At 37.3% G+C, this 21,618-nt stretch overlaps 1 protein-coding gene across 1 annotated transcript in view; it reads left to right on the forward strand.

The window, feature by feature from the left end:
* LOC115227149 (paired box protein Pax-6) overlaps positions 1-21,618 on the forward strand; it is a 58,038-nt gene that overhangs the window by 14,317 nt on the left and 22,103 nt on the right. The window contains exons 2-3 of the mRNA XM_029798065.2: positions 1,556-1,898; positions 12,610-12,771. Coding sequence (XP_029653925.1) covers positions 1,586-1,898; positions 12,610-12,771 — 475 coding nt within the window. The 5' untranslated portion in view covers positions 1,556-1,585. The remainder of the gene's footprint in view (positions 1-1,555; positions 1,899-12,609; positions 12,772-21,618) is intronic.

Consider the following 21,618-nt stretch of genomic DNA (forward strand, 5'->3'; position numbering starts at 1 on the left):
CCATTTTCTATTTACCTTTGAATATTGATAAACTCCAGTTTATTTTTGTCGTTACCTATTATTTATGAGCAATTAACACAAATGCTAAAGATTAAATATAGGTAATACACCAGTGGATTCATAGGATTCTAGTTATCCCTGAGACGGTTCTTTGCAACTTAATAAAATATGGTAGATTTTTAAAATGTTATTCTCGGCTGCAATATTTTAAGTAGAGTAGAATTTTAATTGTAGGTACTTTTTAATTTCCTTTAGAGGTGACGAATTAGGCAAATTCTAATGTGGAAATCTTGTTCTGTACTTTTCCTGCTGAATATTAACATGCATGCGCCCGCATTTTTCAGTGTAATATATTTGTGTATGTATGTATGTATGTATGTGTATATATATATATATATGTGTGTGTGTGTGTGTGTGTGTGTGTGTGTGTGTGTGTGTGTGTGTTGTGTGTGTGTGTGTGTGTTGTGTGTGTGTAAATGTATATATATATGATAACAAAATAATAAATAAAACATATGCATATATACATACATATATGTACGTACCTACATTTATATACATGCATATATAGGTACAGGACACCAAAATAACGTCGAACACAATGAGAAACGAAAACATAAAAACAGAACCATGGAAATGGACATTTTTTTAAAAACGAAAAGTCAGGGTACAAGACATACAACACAAGGAAAATTCCCCTTCTTCAGCCGCCTCCGTTTCGTCTACTCCGTGTTTCGAAGGTAAAGGCGAGACACGTATTCGGTGAAACGGTCCTTCCCGCAAAGCAAATTAAATAAAATTTGAGATTTTTTTGCGGAGGGGTAAAAGTGGTAACAAAAATAGGACAGTAAAAACAATACAAGACAGTAAAAATACAAATAAAAACAGTAAACGACAGGACAATTAGAATAACAGTAATACAAATGGTAAGGGCTGTTAAGCCGAACGAAAGAAAAATTATTTTGAATGCGTGAAAACAACGGCATAAGAAAGGGATAAGAAAGGGTTAGGATGCCGTCTACACTTTCTGAAGGCTGTGGTCATAAAGACATATATATATATATATATATATATATATATATTATATATATATATATATATATATATGTATAAATTTAAATAATGAGGGTGATAAATTGAATATTGATTTAATTAATATCAATTTGAAACCAGTAACCTTTAAAAAAAATCTGAATTTCTCTAGAGAACGTTCTTTTCTTTGTAGTTAGATCGTAGGTGATCTTCTTCTAACACATTGGATGTCCACTTAGTGGTCATCCCTATTATACGTGTGTATATATATATATATATATATATATATATATATATATATAGAGAGAGAGAGAGAGAGAGAGAGAGGGAGAGAGAGAGATACATACAGATGTACATGTGTGCGTGTGTGTTTGCATGCTGAAATTTATCTTCTGTATCCGCTACACGAATTTGACATGTCTGGGACAACCTGCAATGGTTATTCATGAGCACTGTTCGTGTTCCCTCACTTTTAAAATAAACGTAATGTTCTTACATAAATTTTTATTTTCCATTTCTCAAGGGAAAACCCCTCTTTTAGCTCAACGGAATTATGGCAGAAGACGAAGTAATTAACAACAGTGACAGCAACCATCATACTCCCCCACCGCCACCTCCACCACCACCACCGCTGCCTCCACCGCCACCACCACCACCACCGCCTCTGTCATCTGAAGCTGTCCGTCATTCATTCAGTATTCCTACCGGAAACCTTTCATCGTTCCATGGTGCCAATGCCAACCCGTTTTTATCGTCCATGAGCGGCATAACCTCCACACATCCTTCCTTACAGAACGCCGCTTTCCTCAACGCAGGTCTCTCTCGTCAGATATGTCTCTCAGCAGAACTGCTTCCTCGTTTTATCGGTAAGTATATTTATACAGATGTACTTGCATAGCGAGTGACTTGATCTGAGATCATGTGCTGGAACGGAAACAATTGCAGCGTGGAAGGTGTTTATAAGCCATTTAAGAAACACACAAAAACCGTTAGATTCACTTCAACATATAAATTTAATTCGTCAAAATATTTTCGTCGCTTTGAGACCGCGACCTGTTCACTGACAAAGCTGTTCACTGACAAAGCTGTTCACTGACAAAGCTGTTCACTGACAAAGCTGTTCACTGACAAATGCAGCATGAAGCTTTGTCAGTGAACAGGTCGCGGTCCCAAAGCGACGAAAATATTTTGACAAATTAAATTTACATGTTGAAATGAATCTAACGGTTTTGTGTGTTTCTTAAATGGCTTATAAACACCTTCCACGCTGCAATTGTTATATTTATACAGACAAACATTAACATATATGATGTAATGGGCGTCATAGAGTATGAGAATCAATAAATTATGTGATGAAGAAAATACATCAACACTAGCTTAACGATTGTGTTTTGTGATAATGATGTCTCTGAGCAAATTTCTTCAGATATTATTTTTCTAAATTGCTATTTTAGTTATTCTCTCATCGCTATTTCGTTAAATCTGATGAAGTCATCGCTACGCTAAGGAGGTTTAAGATGACCGAAACATGCTGAACTTGTCTCCCGTACCTGCCGATATGATTAAAATAATATTGGTCATTGAGGGATGTTCCTGCCATGACAAGCACGTCTTTCTATGTTTTTAGGCTAGTATATCTAAAAGTACTTTATTCAGCCTTCTTTAAGACGATAGGGTATGGTTTTTGTTTGGCATCCTTTCTGTCTCGGCTGTTATATTTTATTTCCTGTTACATTTCTTGCTGTGGCTGTGTAGTCCTATCCTGGACAAACACTCCCTCTGGCAGGTACTGCAAATGTAGCGAAGACTGTTCCTGGCTGGTTGTAGTGCCATGGTCTCTTGTTTATGTCTCTTCCTTTCTTTCCATTTCTCCTCTCTCTTTCTGTCACTCCTCTGTATACCCTCTTTTACTGTACGTCGCCATTCTCCAGGTTGCCGGCGACTGCCTCCCAACCGCTAATGTTGATGTTGCAGGCCTTCATATCCCTTTTGCAAACATCCTTGTAACGTAAGATCGGTCTACCCACAGACCTAGTACCCCTAGCAAGCTCTCCGTAGAGTATGTCCTTGGGGATTCTGCCATCTTTCATACGGCTAACATGCCCAAGCCATCTCATACGTCTTTGTGTGAGGAGTGCAAACATGCTTGGTATTCCTGCTTGCCTGAGGACATCTTTGTTGGGGATATGATTCTGCCATTTGATGTGGAGGATTTTTCGGAGGCAGCGCAGGTGAAAGATGTTTAGGCGACGCTCTTGGCGTGTGTATAGCGTCCAGGTCTCGCTTCCATACAGTAGAGTGCTGAGTACACATGCCTGGTAGATCTTCATTTTTGTGGTCTTGGTCAGCTTATTGTTGTCCCAAGCCCGTTTGGAGAGTTGGGCCATCGCAGCAGCTGCCTTGCCAATGCGTATATTGAGCTCAGCGTCAAGGGATAGGTTGTAGGTGACGGTAGAGCCCAGATAGGTAAACTTCTCCACCTCTTGTAATCTGTGGTCTCCAATATGTATGTTTGGGATGTCCGATGTAGCCTGGCCCATGATGTTGGTCTTCTTAAGGCTGATAGCTAAGCCAAAGTCGTTACATGCTTGCTCAAAACAGTTAATGAGCCTTTGGAGGGCTTCTTCTGTGTGTGTTACCAGAGCGGCATCATCAAAATAACATCTCCTGATCAGGACGTTTCTGATTTTGGTCTTGGCACGCAAGCGCGAGAGATTGAACAGTTTCCCGTCACTTCTACTGTGCAGAAACACTCCATCATCTGATGTCTGAAAGGCATGTGACAGCAAGAGTGAGAAGAAGATGCCAAACAATGTAGGAGCGAGGACACAGCCTTGCTTTACCCCGTTTTTTATTTGGAAGGCGGCTGATGTTGAACCGTTGTGCTGTATGGTGCCTTGCATGTCATCATGGAAAGACTGATGATCCTCAGCTTTGGTGGAACCGATTTTTTGGAGCAGGAGGAAGAGGCCTGTTCTGCTTACCGAGTCAAAAGCCTTTGTTAGATCAATGAAGGCCATATATAATGGCATTTTCTGCTCTCTGGACTTCTCCTGAAGTTGGCGTATGGAGAATATCATATCGATAGTTGATCTGACGATTGGGCTACCCAGGACTTTCTTATCTATAGCCCAGGCCTGCGCAAAACTGGAGAGGACACTTCAGTGCTGCTGTAAAAAGCTGCAGAAACAACACGGGAGGTAACAGTTACGAGTGATAAGTCCATTCAGATTGGCGTAAAATATGGACGCTACGGGTTACCTCTGCCGGTGGGAGGGACTTCCGTGTCCTATTGGTTAGCTACTGCCCACCTCAAGCTGGGCAGCCCCCAGTTAATAAGGGTATGGTAGGAGAGACATTTTTGTTGATTTTTTAGCTGGTCGAGTGACCACAGAAATGCACCTTTCTTTCTTCGCACTTATTAAAGAAGTTTCGTTTAGCCTTCATCTTCCATATTTCTGTAGAATCAAAATATCCATTTATATACTTATATGTGTGTATATGTGTGTTATGTACGCATATATATATATGTATGTTCGTATGAAACCAGCAAGTACACAAACATGTCATCAAGGTACTATCTCCCACGGTGACATTATGTCATTGATAAGAATAATTCACAATGTTATCCGCAGAAAAGATTGCCCTTGAATAAATATGGACAATATTTCTGCTACAGAATACATACATGCATGCATACATACATACATACATACATACATACATACATACATACATACATACATACAAACATACATACATACATACATACATACATGCATACATACATACATACATACATACATACATACATACATACATACATGCATACATACATACATACATACATACATACATACATACATACATGCATACATACATACATATCGAGTATGGCCATTGCACGAAGCTTAATCAATGTTGTTATCGTGCAATGCCTGTGCAAGAAGATTTTTTTTAAAGTGAAGAAAGGCTGTGCACTGAGTCAATCCCACTCACTAAGCAACAACAGCCATAATCCGAAAAGAAGAACAAGTCAACATCATCGGTAACCACTGAGCCGCAGGTTTTATCTCGGAGTTATCCCAGTTACCTGAGTTACCTTCTCCTACAAGGATGCCCTAACAAAGGCTAGGAGTCCTTCACTCCCAATGGTTTAACCGCGCGATCGGGTATTCAGTCCGATTATTTCTATGTCCCCGCGCATGATACAGCCTTAAGACATTTATTGGATGGCCGTTGACTCTCAAGAGTTCCTCCGCCCTTTGACGGGTTTTGTTTTTCATCCCGCAGGGTGTCCATCCAATAAATACCCTCCTCACCAAGCAAGCTTGGCGGGGTTGCCGGTTTAGTCGCCGACGACCCGACCATGCAACAGGTTGTACTGGTTACATGTTACCAGTAGCACTCGAAAGTGACCTGACATAACATACATACATACATACATACATACATACATACATACACACACACACATACATACATACATACATACATACATACATACATACATACATACATACATACATACATACATACATACATACATACATACATATCAGTTGAAGTAATACTGGCGCAATATCCCCATCAAAACATGTACCAAGTACAAAAGTGGCTAAGCCGACAGCTTTTGTGGGATACAAAAAAGTTAAGTACAGTTATAGCAGTTAGTTGCTCCACAAATGTGAACACCACTTCCAAAATCACCAAGGGGAATATGTTTGGATAACTGCTTCGAAATGTGCAACTTCTGCACCCTTGTTACAAAGAACTAGACTTTTCAAGTAAAGAATGAGACCGGCTGACGCGAATTTTACTGATACAATCTGTACATAGAACAGTAAAAATATGCGTAGCAATTACCATTGTTGTTATACAAACTCCTACGATGTAACTATTGATTCTTTGCTAAAACCCAACTCCTTCATTCTAGAAGGTATGCAGTCTGTCCGTCGATGCAACGAAGACCATCAAGTCATCCTGGTGTGGGCTTGTTTTGTGAGTCAGTAGATGGCTAGTGAGGCCAATCTGCGCCCGAAAGAGTCTTTGACAGCGTGGACAGGACATGGTAGCGCTTGCTACAGGGTTGTTAGCTCTGTTCTTCCTGGTTTGTCTGCGGTCTTCTGCAGCAGCGATCCCATTGGTCTCGTATGTGTTGGTACCCTTGTGGTGCTAACACATGCGAGACCAATAAATATAAAAAGAAAAAGGCACGCACGCACGTGTGTGTGTGTGTGTGTGTGTGTGTGTGTGTGTGTGTGGTGTGTGTGTGTGTGTGTGTGCATGTGTGTGTGTGTGTATTCCAAATATCTAGTTTTTGACAAAAGGAAAATGGAGACGTCAGCACATGCTGCCGAATATGGGATTTATCTGAGTTCCCTTGTCTTGTGACACAAGTTTCATGGCACGACCATGATCGGGTGGGAACTCATTCGAATATCGTAAGAGTGTGAAACTCTAGTCTCGTTCACGCACGCACGCACACACAAACACACATGCATAAATACACAAACACTAGCGCATTTTTGTTTTAAAAAATCAAAAGGAAATAACATTGTGAGCAAATGATACAACACAATATTATGAGTGTGTGTGTGTGTGTGTGTGCCTGCGCGCGCATGTTTGTATTGTGTGCATATTTAGATATATATGTATTTGCATATACGTATGTAGGTGCGTGCGTATTTCTGTGTATGTGTATACGTGTATATGTGCATGTGTGTATATGAGAATGTGGTGTGTTTATGTATGCATTCACACTAAATATTGTGATGAAAATAAAAGTGTTATGTATTTCCATTAACGTGGTCTATGAGAATCTGAATTATTAAGTCGACTGCCATCTGGAGAGAATGGAATAAATCTCCTTGCCACTGAAATCTGGAATCCAAAGCACTAAAAACATTTTAAAGACAACAGACAAACAGGTGCCAGGCTTGATCAGCGATCAATTTTCATTGGGCTTGAAAAGTAATATAATAGAAAGTACAATAGACACAAGAACACAATAGGCTTTCCTGTGTCAAAGCCATCATCTACTCAGACTGCGCATTGGTTGCTTGTCTAGCTAATGTTACGATTATTGTCTATCATTATTACCTACACAATGCTTCATTCCTTTTCAATATCTTCAGTTCCATCTTTACTTTATTTAATTGAGTGTTGCCCTCTCCCACAACCTGTTACCTATTAATGTCAGTCAGGCTCTATTCTAGAACCACTTTATTTCCTTGAAGAGAAAAGAGAGAGTAAAAGAAGAAGCTGTGTCTATTAATGTGGCCATCAAGAATATTGCACTGTCTTGAGAAATAACTCATAAAACAGCTGCACTATTGTCAGACGTTCTTCAATTTTAAGCAAACAAACAAATAAATAATTCACAGAAATAGATTTGGAATATTTTCCCCCTTCCGTATGATTTTAACAATTACTTCTTTTCGTCTTCCTCGAGTCTTATTATTTTCTATGTTTCGTATTCTTTTGGTGAGATACATTAAAAAGTATTTGTCCTTCCACTAAATAAATGATCGCAAACGTATCAGTAACAAAGTGTTAGCTAATTTTTGTTAATATTTGATTGGCTCAGCAAAAATTATTTACTGAAGTTCATAAATTCGACAGACTAGTTGAAATTCGAAGGCAGAATCAAGTTTCACATTAAATTCCATTGCTCTACTATTTTTTGCTACGGACTTCCCTCTATAAATATTATAAAATTTTCTTGAATTGACTTGCGTTTTACATTTTTGGTGCAAACCCCTAAAAGCATCCAGGTTTTTGGATCTGGCCCAGTATTAAAAAGGTTGGGAGTTTCCAAACTAAATGCTCATCTTCGGAACCAATGGCGATGTACACAATATGTTCAGAATTTATCGAAGCCTCCCTTGATTTCAGTGATATCAATAGGACAACAGGTATATTTTTGTGTCAAGAAAGTCATACTGTTAGTAAAAAAGCCAGACTTTCATAGAAAATTATCACCTTCACCATTTTACAAAAATGGTATAAACTGATACCTTTTCGTGGGTAGAGTCAAGATTTCGTCCATGAGGAGGGGTCGTAATTATCAAAATGAACTTATTAGCCCTCTGATTTGCGAAAAATACAAAAATAAAATAAACGTTAGGCACAGGAGTGGATGTGTGGTTAAGAAGCTTGCCTCCCGATCATGTGGTTTTGAGTTCAGTCCCACTGTGCAGCACCTTGTGCAAGTATCTTCTACTGTGGCCCTTGGCCGACCTTATGAGTGGATCTGGTAAACGGAAAGTTCATCGTATACGCGCGCGTGTGCGTGCGTGCGTGTGTGTATGCGCGTGTGTGCATGTGTCTTTGTGTTTGTTCTACTTGACAAGCTTTGTTGGTTTGCTTACGACCCCGTAACTTAGCCGCTCGGCAAAAGATGCCAATAGAATAAGTATCATGCAACAAAAGCAAATATATATATATATATATATATATATATATATTACTTTTACTTTGTTATCTCCCCTACTTCTTCGCTCTCCTGTTTGACCCTTCTGTCCGGCTGTCGCCATGATAGATCGTTGGCCACTACACACATTTTTTTTCTCTCCTTGTTTCTCTCCTTGTTTTTTTCTGTGTCCCTTTCTGTAGAAGAACGTTGGCTCGAAACGTAGAAGACATTTTCAGTTCCCGAACGTTATACTAATACATATGTTTGTTTTCTACACCACCTGTCTTCGTCTTTTGTTTTTTTTTTCGTGAATTCTCCCTATATATATATATATATATATATATATATATATATATATATTATATATATATATATATATATATATTCCCTTATATTCTTGTATCTAATTCATTTTAAAAAATCAATCATAAAAGTCAATCATAATTATTATAATATAAAACATTAAGATGATTAGTAAAGTAATTATATTTGTATTTAGTTATTGATTCATAATTTATTCTACATAACATTATATACTTAAGTGTGTGGGAGAGAGAACACATATATGTATGCGGGTTTACGTTACATGCATTTAAGATTACTACGTAGATATATTAAGTGTATCACGTCATCAAGATTAGTGTTATCGATAGATTTATAATATTTGCATCTAAAATAAGATGTATTATATTATCTGATTAATTAATAAAGATCAATACTTAATATTATTATTAAATTGATATTTAAATATTATGTTACATAATATATAGTATATATTATTTATATTTATATTATTTTTATCCTATGTTTGTAAATTAAGTTATACTTATTATATTATGTTATGGAGATGTACTTGCATAGCAAGTGAACTGATCTGAGATCGTGTGCTGAACCAAAAACAATTGCAGCGTGGAAGATGTTTATAAGCCATTTAAAAACACACAAAAACTGCATCTGATGCAGCACGGAATTTCGTCTCAAAGCGACGAAAATATTTTGGCAAATCAAATTTAAATGTTGGAGTGAATCTAACGGTTTTTGTGCGTCTTTAAATGGCTTATAAACACCTTCCACGCTGCAATTGTATCATATTATATTTATATCATTAATGTTTATTTCTATTTTTATTTATTAATTTTTATTAAATTTTCTAAAATATACTTAGGTTAGTTCCAACAAGTTAAAATATTCACTCTTCCTGAGTTAATTAATTTGTGTTTAGATATTATATATTTCATGCTTATATGTCTAATGTTAGTTTTGTTATTTATTTATATATTTATTTATTTATTTATTTATTCATTAAATTTTCTAAAAGCATACTTCGAGTAGTGACAACAAACTAAAATATTTTCTTTCGTAGAGTTAATCTATGTTTAGATTTTATTTGAAAAATTTCTTCTGCGCATAATTGACATTTCCTGTCTGAACTTTGATAAGTTCTGGCATGATTTACAACCTCTCAATTAATTCTATAATTTTTCCCATTATCTTTTGACATCCATATAAATTTGCTGAGATTAGTATTATTGATTTTATGCTTATTTCTAAAACAAATCTCATGGTTCGCAATTCTCCGTTTCAAGTGAGTTTCAGTTGGACTTATGTAATAAATTCAACTACACTCCTATATACCTGGTTGTCTTGTTTACAGTTATTATTAAGTTTACAATTTTCTTTAATCCTGCAATCACAATTTTTATTAATATCTTTATACTATTCTTACTTTTATCATTTCTTTTATTTTGATTTTCATCATCATCATCATCATCATCATTATTATTATTATTATTATTATTATTATTATTATTATTATTATATTATTACTATTATTATTATTATTATTATATTATTATTATTATTATTATTATTATTATTTGGATTAGAAAAGGAATCAATGTGGGTTATTTCCCTTCTATTATTATAAATTGCCTTATCATTTTTACTTAAATTTAAATTGGTATAAAAAATATCTATTTTTTAAATTTTTAACTGAGGATATAATTTTAAAAGATTCTTTGACCGACTTTTATAACTTTAGAATTAATTTCTATATACTTATTATCCATGTGTTTATAATTATGCATACTGTTAGACACCTAACCAATTTAAGAAAAGATTTCATAAATATTGAATCACATTTTATATCTAATGAGTATGTGTTTACATCCTATGACTGTCATACAACTGTATGATTCATAATATTCAATTGTAATATATAAAAAATGTTTACGTATTTTCCATTATTAAGCAACAGTGGTTGGTATTCATTAACTCCATTATAGATACAAAACCATTTAGTTTAATAACAGATAATAATATGCTATCAATTAACAGTTTATCACAGTAAGCAGTATAACCTAACTGAAAATATGATCGACAACTGTAGAATATAATTTTCGGTTAACAGAAAAAAGCTCGTTCTCAAAGCAAAAAAGATGGCGGGGAATCTAAATTTGCTGTACAATGTTAGTTAATTTTATAAACCACTGGTCTACCTATCATGTTATCTACACGCGCGCACACACACACACACACACATGTATATATATATATATATATATATATATATATATATATATATATATATATATATATATATATATATATATATATAAGAATTGTTTGCGTAATAAGATTAAAAACCAAGGCTGTATAGATATTAGAGCATTTAGGTCTTACAGCTGTTTCTAGGATATATATTAATTAGATCCCTTTATCGGAGACGGTGTGAGAGGATGGTTAAGTCATAGTTAGTTTAGATGTGATACAAAATAGAGAGTGAGGTGGAGGAAAGAAAATAGATGCAATATATGTATGGGTATTGAAGTTGTAAATCCATTTTTTAGGCATAACGGTATATATGCAATATTCCAATATCCTTTGAGTAAAGTCCAAAAGTCCAACAGAGTTTTAAATGAGTCCTTCCATATATAGATATCGAGAGGTTTTGAATATTTTGTGGGGCAAACATAGAATTGCTCATTACACGATTGTATTAAATGTATGTCGAATCTAATATATAAATATGTTATATGTAAGGCAAAGGGCATTTGATTATGTGAACAAGATTTCGGTAAACGAACGACTGACTGACTACGCACGTCAGCAAATTTCTTAACGGTCACCTAATGTGCGCTGTCAACCAAAAGACTTGAAAACTTGGTCAGATATGTAACCCTCTATATCACACACATAGGCGCATGCATACATAGCCACATGGATACATACACACATACATATATGTATGTATGTATATGTGTGCGTATATATATATACATATATATATATACATGCATATATATATACATATATATATATATATATATATATATATATATATATATACATATATATATGTATCTATGTATATATGTGTGTGTGTGTATGCATGTATGTATATATGTATGTATGAATGCATGTAAGCACACACATATAGACATACACACACATGTATATTTATATGTATATGCATGTATATTAATAAACGGACTGGAAACCACTTTAGACTAAAGTGCCTATGTATGTGTGCGTGCATGTGCGCGCATGTGTGTGTGTGCGCGTGTGTTGTGTGTGTGTCTGTGTGTGTAGAACGTAGAACGGCACTAGCAGTAATATTTTGTCTTAGAGAAACATCTCAAAGAGTCTGACGTGTTAAAAACACAGGGCTTTGCTGTGAACGCTCGTGGATTGTCAGATACAATGTTTCGACCTAACGGGGTACCTCAGTTAAAGTACCTAATTCAACTGAATCGCATTTGTGTGTGCGTGTGAGGAGGGAGGGAGGGAGGAGAGATGGGGGAAGGAGAGAGGGAGGAGGGAGGGAAGGAGAGAGGGAGGGAGGGATAGAAGGAGAGAGGGGAGGAGGGAGGGAAGGAGAGAGGGAGGGAGGGATAGAAGGAGAGAGGGAGGGAAGAAGAGAGGGAGGGAAGGAGAGAGGGAGGGAAGGAGAGAGAGAGGGGGGAAGGAGGGAGGGAAAGAGAGAGGGAAAGAGAGAGGGAGGGAGGTATAGAAGGAGAGAGGGAGGGAAGGAGAGAAGGAGAGAAGGAGGGAAGAAGGGAGAGTTTATACCTATACGTATCCATGTATTTGTGCATACAAACACATAAATATCATATGTATTTATATTTATTTTATTTATTTATTTATTTATTTTACAGGCGGATTTTGCGACCCAGCCATATTTTCCGGTCGATATGGAACAATTGGTGGCAGCAAGCCTAAAGTGGCCACACCAAATGTTGTGGCAAAAATCGAGGAATATAAATTAGAAAATCCTTCTATTTTCGCTTGGGAAATAAGAGAAAAGCTTATGGCTGATGGTAAGCTATCTTTATCTGGTAATAATTGCTTTCCTATGATTAATGTATAAGTTGCGTGAGCTTATAAAGCGTGCTTCGGTTTTGGGAAGCAAGTTCTTGAAAAATTTTTTAAAAACTGTTTTCAAATTAGACATATGTAGCCTCCTCAAACCGCATTTTAAATTTTGGTGTATTCCTGTCCTTACGAAGTCCTACTATATCTAATCAAAAGGTAATTAATCTTTTGGCGTCTATATTTCGGTATAGTCTAAAGAAGTCTGCGGTGTAAGGATATTCCGTGTTTTCCAGCCTAATCACTGTGATTCGACCCGAGAATTACTTAAAAGGTAAACGTGCCTGCTTGATTCTCAATTGCTTTTACGAATAGGAATTCAGTTGGTCGAATGACTGAACGTCATCATCGAGACCGACGATGTATCCAACTCTTACATTCACACGCGCACGCACGCAAACCCCCCCCCCCACACAAATATTCATACATACTTGCATGCATGGACAGGGTTCGCAAAAGCAGACCGGAGAAAACTAATTAGAAGACTGCAGACACAAGCCATGGATGGAACTGTCAAAATATGTAAGCCTTTCCAAAAGTTTAGCATATTAGTACATATAGACATGCAACACATAAAATAAAAAAACTCCATTAAGGGGATCTAAAAATCTGTTCTTACTCTATTGGCAAGAAATCTAGAAATAATATTATATAACATACATAACACATACCTATATACATCCATGCATCCATGCATACATGTGGAATATTTATGAACATACCCACATAATGCTGAGAGCCCCTTCGGTCATGACTGACCATGCGATTGCACCTAGAAAGTTACCCTCCCATGCACAAGTCCGGGCAAGGTTGCTTATGGAGGACCAGCAGTCGCCCAAGCATACCGGCCTCCCATCTCCACGCCACCAGTGTTATCCAAGGGAAAGGCCAATATGGCTTTGCACCAGTGACATCGCAACTCATTTCTACAGCTGAGTGAACTAGAGCAACGTGAAATAAAGTGTCTTGCTCAAGAACACAACACGCAGCCCGGTCCGGGATTCGAACTCACAATCTTACGATCGTAAACTCGACGCTCTAACCACTGAGCCATGTATGTATATATATGTACATATATGTACGTTTATGAATTTGTGTTGCAAGTCTCTTGATGTGAAACCGTGTGTTGAAACATGTTATATTTCGTGATGGTCACAGGCGAATGGCGGGTGCGAACCAAAGATGGTGCAGAGATGCTGATAAAATGCCGTCTGGGAATTCTGGGCGAGCTAACTGCCGAGTTTGACCTGAAGCTGAGTGTGGTTTTTGTGCCCTCAGAGAAGAATGTGTTTGTGTATCTGTGTTTATCCCCCACCATCGCTTGACAACCTATGTTAGTGTGTTTATGTCCCCGTAAGTTAGCTGTTCGGCAAAAGAGATCAATAAAATAAGTACTAGGCTTACAAAGAATAAGTCTTGGGGTCGATTTGTTCGACTAAAGGCGGTGCTCCAACATGGCCGCAGTCAAATGACTGAAACAAGTAAAAGAGTTAAAGAGTATATATATATTGTATGTGTGTGTGTGTGTGTGGTTCGTGTGTGTGTGTATGTGTTTGTATGTGTTTGTGTGTGTGTGTACATGCAAACAAATTTACATATATATATATTGTATGTATGTATGCATGAATGTATGTATGTATGTATGCATGAATGTATGTATGTATGTATGTATGTATGTATGTATGTATGTATGAATGTATGTATGTATGCATGAATGTATGTATGAATGTATGTATGTGTGTATGTATGTATGTATGTATGTATGTATGTATGTATGAATGAATGAATGTATGTATGTATGTATGTATGTATGAATGTATGTATGAATGTATGTATGTATGTATGTATGTATGTATGTATGTATGTATGAATGAATGTATGTATGTATGTATGTATGTATGTATGTATGTATGTATGCATGAATGTATGTATGTATGTATGTATGTATGTATGAATGTATGTATGCATGAATGTATATATGTATGTATGCATGTATGTATGTATGCATGAATGTATGTATGTATGTATGTACGTATGTATGTATGTTTGTATGTATGTATGCATGAATGTATGTATGTACGTATGTTTGTTTGTTTGTTTGTGTGTATGTGTAGACAAGCAGATAGACATCTCTGCATTAGATAATTTTTGTTTTCGTGCCATAGTTTCAAAATCTTGATCAACAACTTCAACCTAACAAGCTTAGAGAAATCGACTACAGCGAGATTGGGAGAGAGAAAAGGAAAGATTGAAAGTGAAGAGAGAGAAAGTGAGTGAGTGATTGAGTGAATGAGTGAATGGGACAAGAGAGAGAGAGGAGAGAGAGAGAGAGAGAAGAGAGAGAGAGAGAGAGAGAGAGAGAGAGAGAATGACATACTCAGACTGACAGACAGAGAATACAAAAACCAAAAGCTTTGATTTTGAACAATAAGTTTGTCATTATTGCCAAAACATTCACACTATCACAGTAACACAGATTACCGAACTAAACTCCTAGCCTGCCTACTGCTTCATGTCGTACTCTACTTCCTTTCATACATTTAACAATAAAACGTTTTGTTACCTCCATTTTGAATGCCCCTATTATACAAAGGTGTCACCAAAAGTTAGCTTCTACTTCCGGTTCAAATGAAGCTACCATCACGACCTAATATAAAAGCTGGTCATATACTTCACCTTACTCTATATACTCTGTGCACAAATTAACGGTATTCTTTTCGTCTAAGTTTGCACAGGGAAATATCTAGTTATTTGTTTCACTTCTGTTTATCTTTTTATTTATTTATTTATTTTCTATTTTATTGCATTTATCTTTTATTTATTAATTTATTAATTTTCTTTCTTTCTTTTTATTCATTTGCGTTTTTGTCCACCTCACCACATCAAATAATATAACTTTATCTCTCTATTTTCTCCTTGATAACTAATGTCATATTGTGAATGAGGACACACAATAGTTAAATAGTGATAGATTTTGCACACTTTCCTTATTGAAGTCTGGCAGATTGAAGTGTGACTATACCTCGAGAAGTGGGTAGATTTTATTGAGGCTTAGACCCAAATCTGACCTACTTGAACAGAGATCTACTATGAAAGAGTTCTACGTGCGGCCATCCTTTCTTTGAGTAGATGAGAGACTACAATTTTAAAGAGTCCATTTGTAAAAACAGTAGAGAGTGCTTTGAAGGAATTTGAGAGTTATTTTTTGTAGGTCGAAGGAACACACCGAGGCTCCCTCTTAATTTCGTATCAATGAGAGTATCGCCATCTCTATGTCACGCTGGTGAGACCCATATTGGAGTACGGGATTCAAGCCTCTTCTCCTTATCTCCTCAAAGACATACATAATCTCGAGAGAGTCCAGAAGCTGGCTACCCGCATGGTTCTTGGTCTCAAGCATTTGTCTCATGAAGAAAGGCTGAAGACGCTCGACCTTTATTCTCTCGAAAAACGACGACGCCGTGCTGATCTCATTCTCGCTCACATCATAAGCGGGAAGTGTAACCTCTCGAAAGAGCTGTTCTTCACTCCTGCTCCAGAGCGTGGGCTGCGGGGTGACTCCGAAAAGCTCTATCTACTACGATTTCATCTCAATCGAAGGGGAGGGGCATTCCCCGTCCGGGTTGCGGATCCGTGGAATAAGCTGCCGGACGAGATAGTGAAGATGCCGACGACCGCTCGGTTCAAAGTCTCTCTTGACCGGAAATGGCCTGAACTCTTTGTATGACCACCCTCCCTGTACATAACTCCCTGTCCCCCTACATGGCCTTGCTTTTGCTTTTTGAGCCAATAAAAATTGAATTGTATTAAACTGAATCTCTCTAAATGTAACCCCTCGTAAACTGAGTTCCTATTGGTATATTCTCCGATTGTCTTCTCGTAGCATATATTTTGAAAATGAACATATGTGTGCGTATGTATATTGTGTCTATATGTCAATAGCTGCTTTAATGAGTATCTGTGTGTGGCTGTGTTTGTGTGCGCGTGTGCGTGAGAAATGACCCAGAGTGTTTTAAATGTACAGACCTTGCAAATCAGCCGTTGATCTTGTAAATTTTACTTGAAACCGCAAAGAACCGTATCTATTTCAAAATGAACGTGACGTCAACCATAATCATTTTCACCATACTCGCTTTCTTCATACATTATGAAACTCTGTGTGTGTGTGAGTGTGTGTGTGTGTGTGTGTGTGGTGTGTGTGTGTGTGTGTGTTGTGTGCGTTGTGTGTGTAGGTGTGTGCATATATGTATGAATACATATAAGATTGTTCCTTCTCGAGCCACGTCTGGCTCATAAGGGCCGGTTTCTCGGTTTCCTTGGCGTACAGGTTCCCCACCAGGACGGGACGCCGATACGTCGCAGGTGAACTGCAAGAAGCAGGAGGAAAGAGTGAGAGAAAGTTGTGGCGAAAGAGTCAGCAGAAATTCATCATTACCTTCTGTCGGAGCCGCGTGGAGCTTATGTGTTTCGCTCATAAACACACATCGTCTGAGATTCGAACCCGCGATCCCTCGATCGCGAGTCCGCTGCTCTAACCACTAGGCCATGTGCCTCCACAATACATATAAGATACATGTATAGGTGTATGTTTGTGAGTGTGTATGCATATATGTATGTATGTTTGTATAACCATGATATTGTTGGATTGTAGTTCTTAGCCAGGATGAGCTTTATATGTTAAACCGTAGCTAACAGCTGTACCTTGATCTATCAACCATGAGGCACTTTCGATACTGCAGCTGTTAAGTGCTTTATATATTTGTCAGAAAGATTTTAAACTAGGCTTGAATGAAAACTAAAATGATACCAAACACAAAATTATCAAATATTTCTTAGACGGTGAACGGTAATAATAGCACGGTAAAAATGACACAGGTAAAAATGGCACAGATGCAATAAGCTTACTGGCACAACAAGCTTACTGAAATATACACTATTAGTAAAAGAAGTAGAATAAAGTTTTTACGTATGTATGTATATGTTTATATGACGCTATGTATATAGTCACCATCTATACCTATCTATCTATCTATCTATCTATCTATCTATCTATCTATCTATCTATCTATCTATCTATCTAGGGGAGAATTCACAAAAAAATACAAAATGTGTGTAGTGGCTAGCGATATAAATATATATATATATATATATATATATCGCTAGCCACTACACACATTTTTTCTCTCCTTGTTTCTTTCTGTGTTCCTTTCTGTGGAAGAGCGTAGGCTCGAAAAGTAAAAGACTTATTCTATTATTGAGCGTTATACTAATACATCTGTTTGTTTTCTACACCACCTGTCTTCGTCTTTTGTATTTTTTGTGAATTCTCCCCTATATATATATATATATATATATATATATATATATATATATATATATATATATATATATATATATGCACGCGCATATACACGCGTATATGGAATTGCACTCACCAATGTATAAACACCTAAACAAGTATGTACATGTTTATATGACTTACTTGGAAATGGATGCGTGGCGCCCAATCAAATAATATATATATATTATGAGTTGTGGAAGATATTTATTGATGAAAGTTGCCTCTTTATTCATTGTTTGCTGTACTGAGGTGTTCTATGAATATTGATAGGAGGGGAAAATTCGGAAATTAGGATTAAGGTTCCTAGCACACCTTTCTATGTGTTCACTGACCTGTAAATGTCTGTATTGTGGGTGGCGGATTTATTTGTTGTCGAGAGTGGTTCTTCGATGGAGTGATATTCCTATTTGGCCAATATAATGATTACCACACCCCAAGCATGTAATGGCATAGATTAGGTTTTCCGAGGCACAAGTGAAATTTGATTTAATCTTAGATATTTCACCTTGTTTAAAGTGGAACTCTGAACCCTCCAAAAGGTGGGGGCATTACCACAGTTAGGCCGACCACATTTTTTCACTTTTGGTTCCGTTGTTATTGGATATAGCCTTGTGCTGGTTAATATTTTTTTCCAATGATTTCGGTTGCATTTTGCTTTTGATAATTTTGTGTGAGCTTAAAATTTTGTTCATTGTTTTATCTCCAGTAAGAATGGGAAGATTTTGAATGATAATGTTGAAGGCTTCATTGTTTCTAGGGTTATGTGTGGAGATGAATGGGAGTATTTTTAAGTCTGGTGTAGTATTTCGGTTGACTTCCCTTAATGTTCGTATATCTATTTCCTTAACTCGTTTAATGCCATCATTTATTAATGATATTGGGTAATGTCTTTTAATTAGTATTGATCTGAGTTCAAAGAGTCTTCGTTCCCGAGTATTGGTGTCTGAAACTATGGTACAGATTCTTTTCGCTAGATTATAAGGTATATTAATTTTTATGTGTTTGGGGTGGCATGAGTTGAATAATAGGTATTGTTTAGAATTTGTGGGTCTATAGAAGATGTCTGTTTCGATATGGTTATTGACTATTTTAATTAGGATGTCAAGAAAAGGGAGTTGTTAACTGTTGTGCTCCATGGTGAATTGTATGTTGCTATTAATATTGTTAAGCATATTTTGAAATCGAGGAGTTTGTCCATGCTATCTTTCCAAAGTATAAAGCAATCGTCCAAATACCACTTCCAGTTCTCCTTTAAATAGCAATGAAATGAGGTGCCATATTTTTGTAGTGATGATTGGTATATCAATCAAGGAAACCGAACGAAAACAAACATGGAGGTTCCTCCTCTTTCTCTTTTCTCTCTCTCTCGTTGCTCACGCGTGACCATCGTCTATCTTTCTTTTCCACACGTGATCATCTTTCTATTCCTTCAGGACTGTCCTAAGGACTGGAGTATTATATCTCTCTCTTCTATCTTTTCCCTTTTCAAAGAAAATATTTCTCCAGCGTTCGCTATTTTACCCTCGTTCTGGTCTAACGACCCTCCATGTTTGTTTTTGTTCGGTTTCCTTGTATGTCTCCACTGTCCTGCTTTTGTTCCCAAAAATCCAAAATTTTATTTTGGTACTTATGGGAGCAACTGTCTTCGAAGTCTCATATTGTCGTTCAGTGCTTGAAATGAGGAGTAGAGACAACCGGCAACTGATGAAGGGTCGTTCTTTGTGTTATTTGTCCTGTTTTCCATTTGTTTCTCTCGTTGTTTGCGTATTGAACTCATTTGTTTGCTTGCGTTTTTCATGTTGTTTACTGTTGGTGACGTCCTGTACCCATATATGCATATGTGTGTGTATGTATATATATATATATAAAATATATATATTTTTAAACTGTCATATACTATTTTTAAACTGTCATCAAACCCAAGCCCGCAGGTGGGACTACCCACTATATACCAGACCACCACAGCAAACAGACACAGGATGGACACCGCCGGCAACAACGTACACCTCACCTCGATACTCCTACTGAACATCAGAGGACTGCAAACACTCAGTAACAGGACAAAGATCCCGTTCCTGAGAGACTTTGTTGCATGCAATCAAGCCTTATGCATAGCACTTACAGAAACGCACCTGAAACCGGACATAGCAGATGCGGAGTTACACATACCACAGTATGCTGTACTACGGACCGACAGGAAAGAAAGGAGTCATGGAGGTGTTGCTATGTACATCCGTGAGGACCTCACACCCCAGGTCCTCTTGTCATACTCAAACTCGGTGTGTGACACACTAATTGTACATATTAGGCAACTTGATATAGTTGTGTGTGCTACATATCGCCCTCCAGATGCCCCAAGCCATGTGGGCAAGTTTGAAGACTGCCTTATAAAAATAGAAGAAATTCTAACCACATTAGAACAACACATAGGTGTGCTTCTTATGGGAGACTTCAATCTGCCCAATGTCAGATGGCCCGAGGGCCTTTCTCTCCCAGGAATGACAAGATGTGAACGAGGACAGGCGAGGTCCCTCCTGAACCTCATCAACACCCTGTACATGGAGCAGGTAATACTCCAACCAACCAGGGCAGGTAACACACTGGATCTCTGCTTCACAAATGACATGGATCTCATCCATAATGTGAAAGTGACACCGACACTACTCTCGGATCACAACATGATAGAGCTGACCATGTACGGGCCAAAAGAGAGCACGGACATGCAGCCTACAAGAAACCCTCAAAATCTTTCCAGCTTGAACTACCATAAGGCAAACTGGAAGGAAACAAATGAGAAGAGATCCTCAAACAAAACTGGCCTAAATGTCTCTCCTCGCCAGACATCGACGTGAAACTTCAACAATTCATGTCTGTAATGCAAGCCATATGCTACAAATGTGTCCCAGAGAGAAAGGCCACTGTACACAAGAACAAAATCCCCAGAGAGAGGAAAATTTTAATGAGACGGCGTACGAAATTTTCAAATCGCCTAAACAAACAGATTGAAAGCAGTGAAAAGTCCCGCCTAAAAATAAAACTGTTGGAAATCGAAAAATGTCTGCAACTCTCCCATGAAAAAGAAAGAGCAGACAAAGAAGCCTGGGCTATAGAAAACATAAAATCTAACCCCAGAGCTTTCTACAGGTATGCCAAAGAAACAGCTACAGTGCACTGTAGAATAGGGCCACTCCTCGAAAAGGATGGCACACTTACAGGAAAACCAATGAGGGTAAGTGAAATACTGAATGAGCAATTCAAGAGTGTTTTCACTCCACCCCTTGGGCATCTCCAAATCACCAATCCAACTGACTTTTTACCACTGCAGATATAAAATCAGAGGCGGCGACGATAGATTACATCGATATAAAGGAAGACGATGTAACCAAGGCTATAGATGAAATGAAAACAGACTCAGCTACTGGCCCCGATGGATTCCCGGCAATCCTCCTAAAAG

The sequence above is a fragment of the Octopus sinensis genome, linkage group LG2 (assembly GCF_006345805.1).
Source record: "Octopus sinensis linkage group LG2, ASM634580v1, whole genome shotgun sequence".
Classification (NCBI taxonomy): domain Eukaryota; kingdom Metazoa; phylum Mollusca; class Cephalopoda; order Octopoda; family Octopodidae; genus Octopus; species Octopus sinensis.